Source organism: Trichosurus vulpecula, chromosome 5 (assembly GCF_011100635.1).
Source record: "Trichosurus vulpecula isolate mTriVul1 chromosome 5, mTriVul1.pri, whole genome shotgun sequence".
NCBI lineage: Eukaryota > Metazoa > Chordata > Mammalia > Diprotodontia > Phalangeridae > Trichosurus > Trichosurus vulpecula.
In genome coordinates, this window is record NC_050577.1 from 53,352,808 (window position 1) to 53,365,661 (window position 12,854).

At 38.7% G+C, this 12,854-nt stretch overlaps 2 protein-coding genes across 6 annotated transcripts in view; one reads left to right on the forward strand and one right to left on the reverse strand.

The window, feature by feature from the left end:
• RUNDC3B (RUN domain containing 3B) overlaps nucleotides 1–12,854 on the reverse strand; it is a 121,441-nt gene that overhangs the window by 85,830 nt on the left and 22,757 nt on the right. For all 4 annotated transcript variants that reach the window (XM_036759048.1, XM_036759046.1, XM_036759047.1 and 1 more), the window contains exon 2: nucleotides 6,004–6,119. In XM_036759048.1, the coding sequence (XP_036614943.1) occupies nucleotides 6,004–6,119 (116 nt within the window). The remainder of the gene's footprint in view (nucleotides 1–6,003; nucleotides 6,120–12,854) is intronic.
• The window catches only part of LOC118849937 (ATP-dependent translocase ABCB1-like), a 496,364-nt gene that overhangs the window by 29,429 nt on the left and 454,081 nt on the right, over nucleotides 1–12,854 (forward strand). Inside the window, exon 1 of one of the 2 annotated variants that reach the window (XM_036759039.1) lies at nucleotides 10,437–10,465. The exons of the other annotated variant lie outside the window; for it this stretch is intronic. The gene's annotated coding sequence lies outside the window, so the exon portion shown is untranslated. Of the gene's footprint in view, nucleotides 1–10,436; nucleotides 10,466–12,854 lie in introns of those variants that run through there. 2 annotated transcript variants of the gene reach the window in all.

A 12,854-nucleotide genomic window follows, 5' to 3' on the forward strand; every position in this document is an offset into this window, starting at 1 on the left:
TCACTAAAGCTGTTCAGTGCATTCTCCCTGAGTACAAACGGTGGTATACCTACCATGGAATGATAAAGCACAAACATGGGCTGTGACATAAATAATCTGTCCAAAGTACATAAATAGCATATAACAAAATCTAAGTACTATTTATGCTAATATTTTTGACTGCCTGTTAAAAACTTATGTTCATAGAGCACTTTGGGGTTTACAAAGCACTCTCACAGCCACTAGGGGGAGGTAGGTGGTGGAAATATAAACTCCATTTCACATATGAGGAAACTGAGACTGACGTGAAGTGATTTGCCCATGGATATGCAGATGATGAAATTGAGATTCAGATAACATAAATCATCTTGGTCATGACCACACATTTAATTGGTGACAAAACCAGAATTTAAACTCAGATCTCTGAACTCTACCTCCAAATTTTTTTTCACTGAACTGTGCTATTTCAAAACATAATATAGTTTTCCATTCTGAGTTAATTTTTTTGGCATTGCATTTTTTCATGGCATGGATAGTTTTAGATAATAAAGTGGAGAAAGCACCACCCCAAATCCAAGCTCACATGAAAGAATTCATATTATCAAGCATTTACACAGTAAATTTCTCTAACTTTACAAAAGATTTCTTCTAATGTTCACATTATCCTGTTGTACATAATGGAAAGGCAAACCCCTCCAAAAGCTATTTTCTCTGCTTATACAAGCAAACTAAAGGAATTTACTGAAGAGGCAAAATGGAATAAAATAGGAAGAAGAGAAAAAGTTTCATGTTTATCCAGGTCCTCCTCTTATCCAAGATCATTGGGGAATGAGGTTTTCTAAAGACATAAGATTTTCAGAAAAGTTAGCATTTATTAAGGACCTGCTATGTGCCAGGCACTGCTGAGCACTAGGGACACAAAGCAAAACAAAAGATAGTCCCAGCCCTCAAAAGCTTATGGGGGAGACAATATTCAAATCAGTTTGTATGAACAAGACACAGACAAGATAAATTGGTGATAATCAAAGGATAATCTTCTCTCATTCTCCACTCTCTCACCACCCACCCACTCCTCAAAGCCTTGCAGTCTGGCTTCGATTCTCACCTCTCTAATGAAATAATTGCCTTCAAGGTCACTAAAGACTTTCCCCTGACCGCATTCAAGGATTCTCTTTTTTCCCTCCTTTTCATTCTCCTTAACCTCTCCATAACATAATGATCCCTTGATTACCCTCTCTCCTCTTTAGAGAGGCAGTGGGGTGTGGTTAAAAGTACACTGGACTTGGATTTAGGACAGACCTGGGGTTTAGATCTTGGCTTTAGTACTGACTACCTATTTGGTCCTGGGCAAGTCACTTCACATTTTCAAGCTTCAATTTGCTTCTCCGTAAGATGGGGATAATAATACTTGCTTTACCTCACAGAGAGGTTATGAGGAAAATGCTTTGCAAACCTCTAAACACTATGATATGTATTCTTCTGTCATGAAGGTGTACTCTCCTCCTACTTCTCTGACTGCTGTTGCTCTATCTCGATCTTCTCTTTGCCCTTTAAATATGAATGTTCTCCAAGGCTCTGTCCTTGGTCCTTTTCTCTATTCTCTCTATACTCTCTCCTCTGTGATCTCATCACAGCCATGTTTTCAATTATTGTTTCTACATAGATGATTTATTTATCTCTCTATCCCCAATCTCTCCCTCTTCCCAGAAGTCCACATCCATGTTTCCAATAGCTTACTGTGTATTTCCACCTGGATCTACTACCAGACCCTCAAACGCAACATGTCTAAAACGGAACTCATCATTTCTCCCCCTTAAGTTTGCTGTTCTCTTGCAACTTCCCTATTTCTGTTAATGGTGACACCGTCCTCCTAATCTCAGAGGCTCATGACCCTGGAGCCACCTTTGATGTTGCTCTCTCCCCCAGCCTGTATATCTACTGTCAAGTCTTGTTGTTTCCACCTCCACGGTCTCAGTTGGGCCACACACCGCCATACCGACTGCAATTATCCTCATTAAGGGCCCTCTTCTTATCTATAATACTATAATAGTTTCCTAACTGGCCTCCCTACTTCCAGACTATCTCCTCTCCAGTCCAGCTTCCACACCACTACCTGAGTCATCATTCTAAAAGCACTACTTTGATCCTGCTGATTCTCTACTCAAAAACCTTCAATGACTCTCCACTCTCTTCTGGATAAACGCCTGATTTGGTCATTCAAAGCTCTCCATCATCTGCCATTGTGTTGTTACTGGCCTTCCAACCTACCTGTTCAGACTTATGGGTGTACTTATCCTCCTATACTCTCCTTGAGAGCAAAGCAAGCTTAGGACATATAAATTTTTGTATCTCCAGGGACTGGCCCAGTGCCTTACACATAATAGGTAATGGTGGTGGTGGGGGTGGTAGTAGTAGTTGTAGTAGTAGCAGCAGCAGCAGCAGCAGTAATGATGATGATGATAATGATGACAATGATAATAAATATCGAACTGTTTAACTGAATTACCTTGAAAGAAAGAATAAGTTCATTCCAAGTAAAGCTGATGAATTCTCATCTGAATAAAGAATGTAAGCTCAGGGTATGTACTTTGTGAAAGTTCCTTGTGGTTGGAAACATAGAAGTGAAGATTCCACGTGTGATCATCTTTAAGGGATATCATAGATGATATTGCTGGATTAGGTGAGATGTCAGTAACTGACATTTATATGTAACCCTACTTCCATGATCTCATTTGGTCCTCCTAAATGTTAGTAACTGACATTTATATAGAACCCTACTTCCATGATCTCATTTGGTCCTCATAAATGTTAGTAACTGACATTTATATGGAACCCTACTTCCATTATCTCATTTGGTCCTCATAATAGTAAAGTGCTATAGGTCTTAATTAGCCTTAGTTTACAAACGAAGGTGTGAGGCAGTATGGTATAGAGACAGAGAGCTGGCTGTTGAGTCGGGAAGATCTGGGTTCAAGTCCTATCTCTCACACGTATTAGCTGTGTCACCATTTAAACCTTTCGGTGGTTGGCTTAGTGGTGCCCACCTGTAATTCATGCTGCTTGGGGGCCTACATTCCATTAGCTCAGGAGTTCTGAGCTGTTGTGGGCTAAGACCATTGGGTGCCCACACTAAGTCTGGCATTAATATGATGAGTCCCTGGGAATAGTGAGGGAAGAGTAACAGGTTGCCTTAAGAGGGATAAACTCAGAAAACAGCAAAGGTCTAAGCTTCCATGATGATTAGAGTGGGGCCAGGCCTTTGAGTAGCCCCTGAACTTATGGATGAAAGAGGGAGACCCAAAAACAACAAAAACAAGAACAATGTTTTCAGCACCTCAGTCAACTCAAAAACTACAAAATTAGAAAACTAAACCTTAGAGAGGCTAACAGTCACACAAATGGTAAACAGTGGGGGCAGGATTTGAACGTAGACCTTCTTGCCTCCAAACCCAGCCTCTACCTACTCAAACCCATCACCTCTCTCTGGATTGGCCCTTCAAGGCTCCTTTTAACTTTGGGATTCTGAGTATGTGCTTCTAAAATTTGTGATTTCAGGGTGTTTTTTCCCTAGCTACTGAGAATAATTTGTCAATGAGTGAGTTATTATGGTCCTGAACCTCTTGGGCCTTACTTTCTTCGTCTGTAAAATGAGATTGTTTGACTAGCTGGCTTCCTTTCAGACTTGTAGCTATGATCCTGCCATAATCAAAGGCAGCAAGCCTCTCTTTCCTTAAAAGCTAGGATTTTTTAGGACAAGTTATTCTTTCAGCTTCCTACTTTACGTGTACTGAAACAACCTACCACATGTCAAAGGGGGCTTGTTCCTTCCCTAGGAAGATGGGGAGGTGAGTGAGGCATTCCATCTGGAGGCAGGAAGACCTGCCTCAGGTACTTACAAGTTGTGTGCCTCTGGGCAAGTCATGTACCCTCTCTCGGCCTCCCTTGCCTCATCTGTGAAATGGGGATAATAAGAGCTCCTCCCTCCCAGGCTTGTGAGAATCAAATGAGATATTTGTAAAGCACTTGGCACACCTTAAAGTGCTGCATAGATTCTAGCTGTGGTTATCATTATTAGTTTCTGATCCTAGCACTTTGAAAGATGCAGTAGTTTCAGAAATATCAAACACAATAAAGCCGAGAAAACATAAATCCTGAATTTTCATCTCTGTCAAGATGCCAAGAATTATTCAGGTTTTGTATGATACCGTGAAGTTTTTCAGCTTACAAGACAGAAGAGCTATGAAAGTCACCCCAACTGCCCCCCAAATGCAAAGTCATTCATGAGCCATTAGAGAACTGAGCAGTGGAAAATAATATATATTGTCCCTAAGAGCAAGCCCCTTTGAAGTCTTCCTTTCCTGAAGCTATGGATCATTCATTCCACAGCTCATAGCTCTACTTATCTCAATCTTGCAGTGACTTAGGGTGACAGTAAGTCATCCCAAAGAGAATGGCAAAAACACGAAGTGTTAAATTATCAACCGTGCACCATTATTCTTTGCTTACGATGCGAACATCATTGAATATACTGGCTTTCCTCCTGGTCCCAACATACAACTTGTGACTACTTAGTCACCCACGAGTTCTCATTTATATCATCTTCCTAAATTAAATTTATTTAATCAACTCTGAGAGTGTTTATGTTGACATTATTAAAAGATAAGGGAATATCTTCTGAAATAACTGCTTTTGTTAATTAAAAAACAAATGGTCCTCAGAGAGAGAGTCACTTTCTTCTGTGGGTCCAAGCTCTTTAGGGCCCACCTAGCTCCTTATATTTTTTTCTGTGATGTTACAGGCTGCATACATAATTATGGGGGTTCCTTGTTAGGGAAGGGAATAAGCACTTCCTAAGTGACTATGTGCCAGGCACTTTGCTAGGTGCTTTACAAAAATTATCTCATTTGATACCTACCCTGTAAGGTAGATGCCACACATCTTACAGAAGAAGAAACTGAGATAGACAGAGGCTAAGTGACTTGCCCACGGCCAAGCAGTTAGTAACTGTTTGAGGTAAGATTTGCATTCTGGTCTTCCTGACTCCAGGAAATACTCTATCTGTTGTGCCACCCAGCTGCCTTCTTAAAGACTTCTTAAGTCAACTATATAATTGAACCTAGACACTTTGATTCTATGTTCTTTTACTACCCCAAAATGGAGAAAAGTTATTATTTCTACTTCTAGACAGCAGAATACTAATTTATACTTATTTCTGAAACTGTCATTAACAGTACAAAGATAACCCAAGAAAACCCTACTTTTCTCTAAGTTGAAACATTACTTTTAATTTCCCTCAAAGACTTAGAGAATAACAATTTTAAAAGAATTTGTTGCATGTAAAGGCTAATGAAATCATAAAAAAGAAGTTATAATATGATTTGTACTATGTAATAAATGTTATGAAAATGATCTTTATTTAACCTGTGTATGTGAACGTTGGTTGCAGTAGTACCTGATAAGACAATATCTTTTTATTTTTAGTATAGATATTTTCTGTTTATAAAGGCTGATTTCTCAATCAATAAAAGCTGAACACCATCCCTCTCTTATCCAGTGATACCATATTTATAAATTTTCAAGTCCAGGGCAGTAGAGGCAAATTACAACCAATAACCCCAAAGCCTTCATCTTGGAGGCATCTGATGATCTGCTGCAGCTGGCAATCATCCCTTACCTACATTTCAGTTATTACATATTGTTATTTAAGCCCTAGCTTGGATGATGGTTTCTTTGCTTAGGGAAAATAGTTTTCTTACTCCTTCTCCTTGACAAATACACCCTAATTTCTGCTTTTGTCCCAGAGATGAGAGTGTTTCTGAGAGCACTGGTTCAATAATTTGTAGAAGCATGACCTTTCATCAATTACTCTCCAGCTCAGAGCATTTAGATCAGTTTCTCATTTCTCAGGGATGTAGCATCCTCCGTCCCCAACCATAATCAATTATATGGATTTTTAAATGTTTAATTCAGAATAAAGAAAAAAAATGCTGGGGTGAGAGGATGAAGTGTGAAGTTGGTATTTACCTTTTAGCCGATGACTTAAAATCTGTTCCAAAATAGCAGCAAAATTGTTAAATTCTGGTGATGAGTCATCAATCGTCTCGAAACAGGATCGGTCAATCAGGGTCTTGACAGAAAATCTAGGATGAAATAATGGCATTACTTACGCTTTTGTTGTTTCATTAACAAGAGTCGATCACAGCATTTATTAAGCACTACTGCGTGCCATGTACTGTGATAAGTGCTGGGAAAACGAAAAAGAGAGGAAAAAAATAACTCTTTGGGGCAGAATAAGTTAGAAGGGTAATGGGACCTAAATATTCTACTTAGATGTTTGGAGAAGTTGTAAACTGTGTAAAAACATAGAACACAGACTTGGATTTGGGAGAAATCTTAGTTCAAATTCACCCTCCCTGCACATATTAGCCACATGAATAAGTCACAACCTCTCTGAGCTTTTTGTTGTTCAGTTGCTTCAGTCATGTCTGACTCACTGTGACCCCTTTTGGGGTTTTCTTGGCAGTGGTTTGGAGTGGTTTGCCATTTCCTTCTCCTGATCATTTGACAGAAGAGGAGACTGAGGCAAACAGGGAGAAGTGACTTGCCCAGAGTCACATCACTAGTAAGTGTCTGAGGCCAGATTTGAACTCATGAAGATGAGTCTTCCTCATTTCAAGACCAGGGCTTTATCCATTGTGCCTCCTAGCTGCCCCTTTGAGCTTTAGCATCTTTGTTTGTGAAAAGGAGATAATGATACTTGTAAAAAAAAACCTAGCTGACTAGGGAGGTGGTAAGGATCAGACAATAGAGTATATATGTAGCATTTTATAATGCTTAAAGCACTCTTACTTCAACATTAACTGTCACTATTATTATAAAGGGATACTCATCCTTAAGAACAGATGCAGCTCCATAAATTTACTCTCCAAACAGAAAATGCTCCCTCCAAGTTATTTATTTTATCATTCTGTCAGGTTCTTAATTTGTTCTGTGCACCTAATGGCAAAGATTTCAATCACTTATCTATTCAAGGCACGGACTGAGTGAATTAATCAGCTCCACAAAAAAGCCCTCTGGCCCCACTTCTGGTACAATTTTGGAATAATACAATCAAGGGCTACTGAGTTCGGCCTCAAAAGTCAAGACATTAATATCAGAATTCTGAGCTTTTTCTCCACATATTTTGACATTAGTTTGGAGTATGAAATAAGATAACTGGGTGTGAGCAACTAGGCAGCTCTGTGCAAAAGTTTTTATGAACTACAGGTAAGTGGAAATTAGGTTTCTGTCTCTACTGCTTTATATTCTCACAAGCTATATTTACAAGCAAAGGTTAAAAGCCTTTAAATTGGGCTAATCTCATTATAAACATTGATTAAACAGTCTCTACCAATCAGGAGTCTGTAAGAATGACAGTGAGGCTTCATTCTCATTCTTGGTTGAACTCCTTATGAAATCATGAAAGGTTAGTTAAAAATGATAAAATTTACCATTTATAAAAATAACTCTCTTTTAAAAGACAGGAAAGCTGTATGGTTGGTTCAAAGACTGATTTTTTTTTGACCCATGTGGCAGAATACCATTATTCTTGAGTTTAAAATGGGGGACTTAAGTAAAACTTCAACTAAATTTAGAATGTTATATAGTTAATAAAAGTGGCTTTCTAACCATTTGGCATTTCTGATTCAAGATTTCTTATCTTGATTTATTTTCCTCCTGAGAGTGAATTCCCTATTGAGTCATGGTTATATATCAAAACTTTGCAAGAAAATTATGAAATTAAATACCTTAATGGAAAAAAGAAAAACCAACCCAACAGACATAGAAAATAAGCATTGAGTGACCTGCTTTTCCAGGCCAGTAAACATTTCCCACAATGAATGAGATGAGGCTGCTTCATATTCATTCTGACAGATATATGTTTGGTCAATGTCACTAACTGTCATTTTTACTATGATATTGGTTCATTTGGTGCCCAAAGTATAAAATGTGAATATACAATAGATTCTCTCCTGAGCACTAATTCCTAGGGAAGACAAACTCTTCAGAACATTGGGTTGCCATCTTTAAGACTATTCCCCCCTGGAATGGCATATAAAATGTAGAATTTAAGGTGAAATGACCTAAAGGGGTATTGAAATGAGACATCTGCAGTCCCACCGTACGCTTTAGGAGTCCTGGCCACCAGAAGTTTGAGGGTAAGTTGTTATTAGCACTGGGGAAATAAAAAAAATACAAATTCCTAATGGGGCCACAGGAAATTGATAAGCTAATGGCAAATGGACAAATGAACTATAGCTCATCACCCTGGAACCATAGCTAATTACAAATACATTCAAGCTTCAATGTGCTTCCATCTGGTAGTGGTAGATGCTAAAGAAATAAAGAATTTACTTGACCTAACAAATCACAGAAGAGATTTAAATGGGGAGTGAAGGTGGTAAGAGCTAAGGAACAAAAAAAAATCCAGGACCAGGACAATGTGTTAACAAATCAGGATCTGAATAAACTTGCTCTTCTTTCAACTTCTTTCCTTTTCCCTCAGGATACAAACTACTGCTATTTAAGGAAAGATATTAATCGAGATATTAAATTTCCATGGCATCGGGCCTCTCAAATCCCTGTCCAAAACACTACAGCAGTACTGTCACTAGTAACGAGCCAGATGGTTCAGAAATTACCTGGTTACATATAATTACTTCGAAAATTACTTAGGTCTTTCAATTGTGTTTACAGCTGTCAGCTCATGGGAAATGAACTCAATTTATAGATGTGAGATCCCTCCATCCATTTATCAGTTTGATTCTCAGAATGAGTTGTAAGATTTTGAAAGGCATTAGTATTGCATTCTAATAGAAACAGAGCAGCTATTTAGGGACTCAAGTGTACCAAAATCTACTATGATGTGGCATACATTTTGAACCTGGTGGCATACATTTCTAAACAACACATTTACTGGAGGGTGAGTAGATTTTCATACAGAAATTTTGAAAGCAGGGGAGCATTCAGCCATTTGGATTACCTAAAGTGCTTAGCACAGCACTTGGCACATAGTAGGGGCTACATAAATGGTAGCTATTATTATTATCAAAATATATGTGAGTGAAGAGTTAAACAGATTCAGGGAAAAGGAAAAGAAGGTGGTGCCTGAGGGAATCTCAGGGGGCCAGCTTAGCAGAACCAATTCTGTACTGCCCATCAGGGGATTCTCTATGAGTCTTTGCCAGGAGCTCCTTGCTGCTTCTGGAAAACAGACACAGCAGAGACAGGGTCCAGCTTGCATCTCCCAACTATGTCAAGCATTCTTTAAAGATGCCTTAGGTACCAAGAAGCAACAGGAAAATAAGACAGTGCCAGAGACTTATCTGGGTTTTGAGGGACATTAAATCCTTGGAGGTGTAACAAATAACTCCATGGGTACTAACTAGTGAGAAGATTCTTTTTCTAAACTAATTTATTTTCAATTATCTAGCATTTATTTTTCTCCCCTCCTCCTTCCCTGAAAAAAGAGAAAAAGAAAATCCTCGTAACCAAAAAATTCCCAAAATGGTCATGTCCAAAACTATCTCTCATTCTCCATAGTCCATTGCCTCTTTATTAGGAGAAGGGTAACACTATTCATCATCAGCTCCCCATAGAACAGTGGATGATCGTTGATTTGATCAGAGTTATCAAGTGTTTCAACCTTGTTTGTTAATGTGGCTATTACTGAATAAATTGTTTTCCTGGTTCTTAGCCAGCTTAATTTACTAGATCCTCTAAATCAAGGGTTCTCAACCTTTTTTGTGTCATGGACTGACCCTCCTGGCCAGTCTGGTGAAGTTTATGGGCCCCTTCTCACAATACCATTTTCAAATACATAAAATACATAAGATTACAAAAGAAACCAATTATATAAAACTATAATAGCTAAAATATTTTTTAAAGTTCAAGTTCATGGACCACAGGTTAAGAATCCCTGCTCTAAATAAAATGTATGACAGTGACCACAAATGCTTACATAATTCAAAAGTGTTTGGTGACTGTGATGTCAATTTGGGAGTAGATTTTTACTTAGGGGAGTGACCCAGGCATTTCTGTGGGCACCTTGTGTTGCCACAGTTTAGAAGAGGCATCCAGTGATAAGACCGAAAGTATCCAGAGCAGGGCAATCAGGACTGTTAAGGGCTTCAAATCTATGCCATAAGAGGGTCAGTTGAACTGGGGATATTTGACCTAAAGTCGAGAAGATTAGGTGGGGAAAGGATTGGCTGTCTTCAAGAATCCAGAAGCCTGCCAAATGGAAGAGGGCTGAGATTTGTTCTGTTTAGCCTCAGAGGGAAGAGGCAGGGACAATGGGTGGAAGTTGGAAGAGAGGCAAACTTGGGCTGGATATCAGGAAAAATTTCTTACTGGAGCTCTCCCAGTGTGGAAGGTGCTGCTTTGGAAGTGGCAGGTTCCTCTTTGCTGGAGGTCTTCAAACAGAGGCTAGCTGACCACTTCTCAGGTATGTCATTGGGGAGTTGTGAGTCAGGCTATATGCATGCAGGGGCTGCTTTAATTCTACTATTTGGCAATATTAAAATTCAGTTGAACTACCTTCTCTGTTAAACCAAAAGTCAGGATAGAAAAGGGCTAATTAATTCAACTATCCTGATGTGCAGATTTGTGCCTCATCCAGGATCTCCTCTGCAGCACTTTTCCTAGGGGATCTAGGAGGCTGTAAAATATTTTAAAATTCACTTGTTTTTAATGTTACTATAGAAAGCTTAAATCCTTGAGGAACTTTTGTTCAATAGAGAGATTATATCCATCCCTGTTTTCCTTTTAACTATTGCTTCCCAAGAAGGTGAACAGAAAGAATGGGGGGGGAGCCATATCAGATGAAACAAAAACAAAGAAATGGAACAGACTAATTTTTCTTCTTGATAACAGCCCTGATGTTTACTTAGCATGAAGGTGGAGCTTCTAGCTCAAATAAGACTTGGTGATAATTTGTGAATTTTAGCTATTTCTATTTTTCCTAAAAGTATGGAGAAGAGTTTGTCTCTATAAAAATACATATGGCAAAAATTTCATGAGTTCAGATTTTATTTTAGAGGTGGGGGAGAAGGGAAGCCAATCTGAATTAGAAGCTATAAGGTAAAAGGAGTATTATCTGGATGACAATTTCTGTTTCTTTCCTATCTGTTCCATGTCCCAGGTAATCCTAAGCTTCACCAATTTCAGAAATTTTATTTTATCACTTTACCCAGGGACAATCAGGCTCTGGCTAACTGATTCATGCTAAGCAAATACACAGGAGTCTTATTCATTAACAAGAAATGACCATTTATTAATCTACAATAGAAAACATGACTGAAAGCCTGGCATACCATTATACAATGGCCATTTCTAAGTCAATTCGATAAGCATTTATTCATCTATGTGTGCTTGGTGAGGTCACCCCCTTCTGGGGGTACTAGTGACCTGGGAAGTCTGATTAGTAGCAGAACATTATTTAGTGAATATGAAACAAAAAGTGGTGTTTAAACAGTGGAAGCCTCGATATAAATCCTTTCCTGTTATTGGATTGCCTACCACAGATACTGGAGCAATTGTGCATAGCAGTCACTCAAACAGGTCCTTAATCTCTAGTTTGTGTTTTGGGGATCCAAGGTAGGCTGTCACTCTGCTTGAATTTGTCACTATGTTATTCTTCCAACACATCTGCAAGTTATAATCTCTAATTTAATCATTCAACCTATTACCACCTATAACCATGATCCCTCACCATTGATTACTAACAATTAAGGAAGTAATCTGATGGGTTATACAGGGGGAAAGGACACTGAATTTTAACTCAAGAGGTTTGCATCCTTTCTCAACTATTAGCTGTGTAGTCATAGGCTCAGGAAGCCTCAGTTCCATACCTGTAAAATGACAGTACTGATACCTGTGCTGCATACTTCACAAGGTTGATGTGAGATAAGGTAAAACCCTATATAACCATGAGCCATCATACAGACTATTACCTTCAAAGATGTTTCCTTCTGCACTTACTATAATGAAATTGGTCTCAAATATACCTTTAGTCCTATATCTTGGGATAAACCTTAAAGTACTCTGTAAATGCCAGTTAGTAACTGACATTTCACATGAATTATTTCATCCAGCCCTGACAGCAGCCTTGTGTGTGATCACACATATTGTGATCTCTGTTTTACAACTGAGGAAACAGGCTTGCTCAGGGCCACATAGTCAGCAATACTCCGAAGAGTAGGATTTGAACCCAGGTCTTCAGGCTCCAGGACCAGCAATGAGTCTGCTATGCTATACTAGCAATTATTAACTTATTGTTAGGCCAATGTGTGCCTACTATAGTGAAGAGGCTTAAGGAGAGATTATGTTTAAAGAAATGCCTACTTGAGTCAGCAAAGGGTGTTGTCTACAACAGCCCTTTAGAAGAATTGCTTTAATTAATAAAGAAGAAATTTGAATCACTATGTCATTGTTTGGTTAGTTACCTTCTGAATAGTACTTTTGAGAATACTTGGAAATTGTTTTTCTTACATAGTTGGAACAATTTTACTGCTCCTCCCACACCCACCTTCCTTCCTAGCGGGAGGGTAGGTGAAGAAAGGGAGAAGGAAAAGCAAACTGATTGTCAGGATTAATTTACTTTACAAATCCGTTCCCTTAAAAAAAAGACAAAATGAAACTGTTATCCTAATTTGGAAATGTTTTTCCAAAGGACTGCAGAGCATGTTTATACATCTGAAGATTTATAAAAGTTAAACAACAATGCTTCCCAAAATTAAATGGCATACTGAAATGTATGGAAGCATTGTTGTGTAGTGGATAAATAGCCAGCCTCAGAATCAGGAAGACCTAGGTTCAACCCCTGTCTGTGGGAC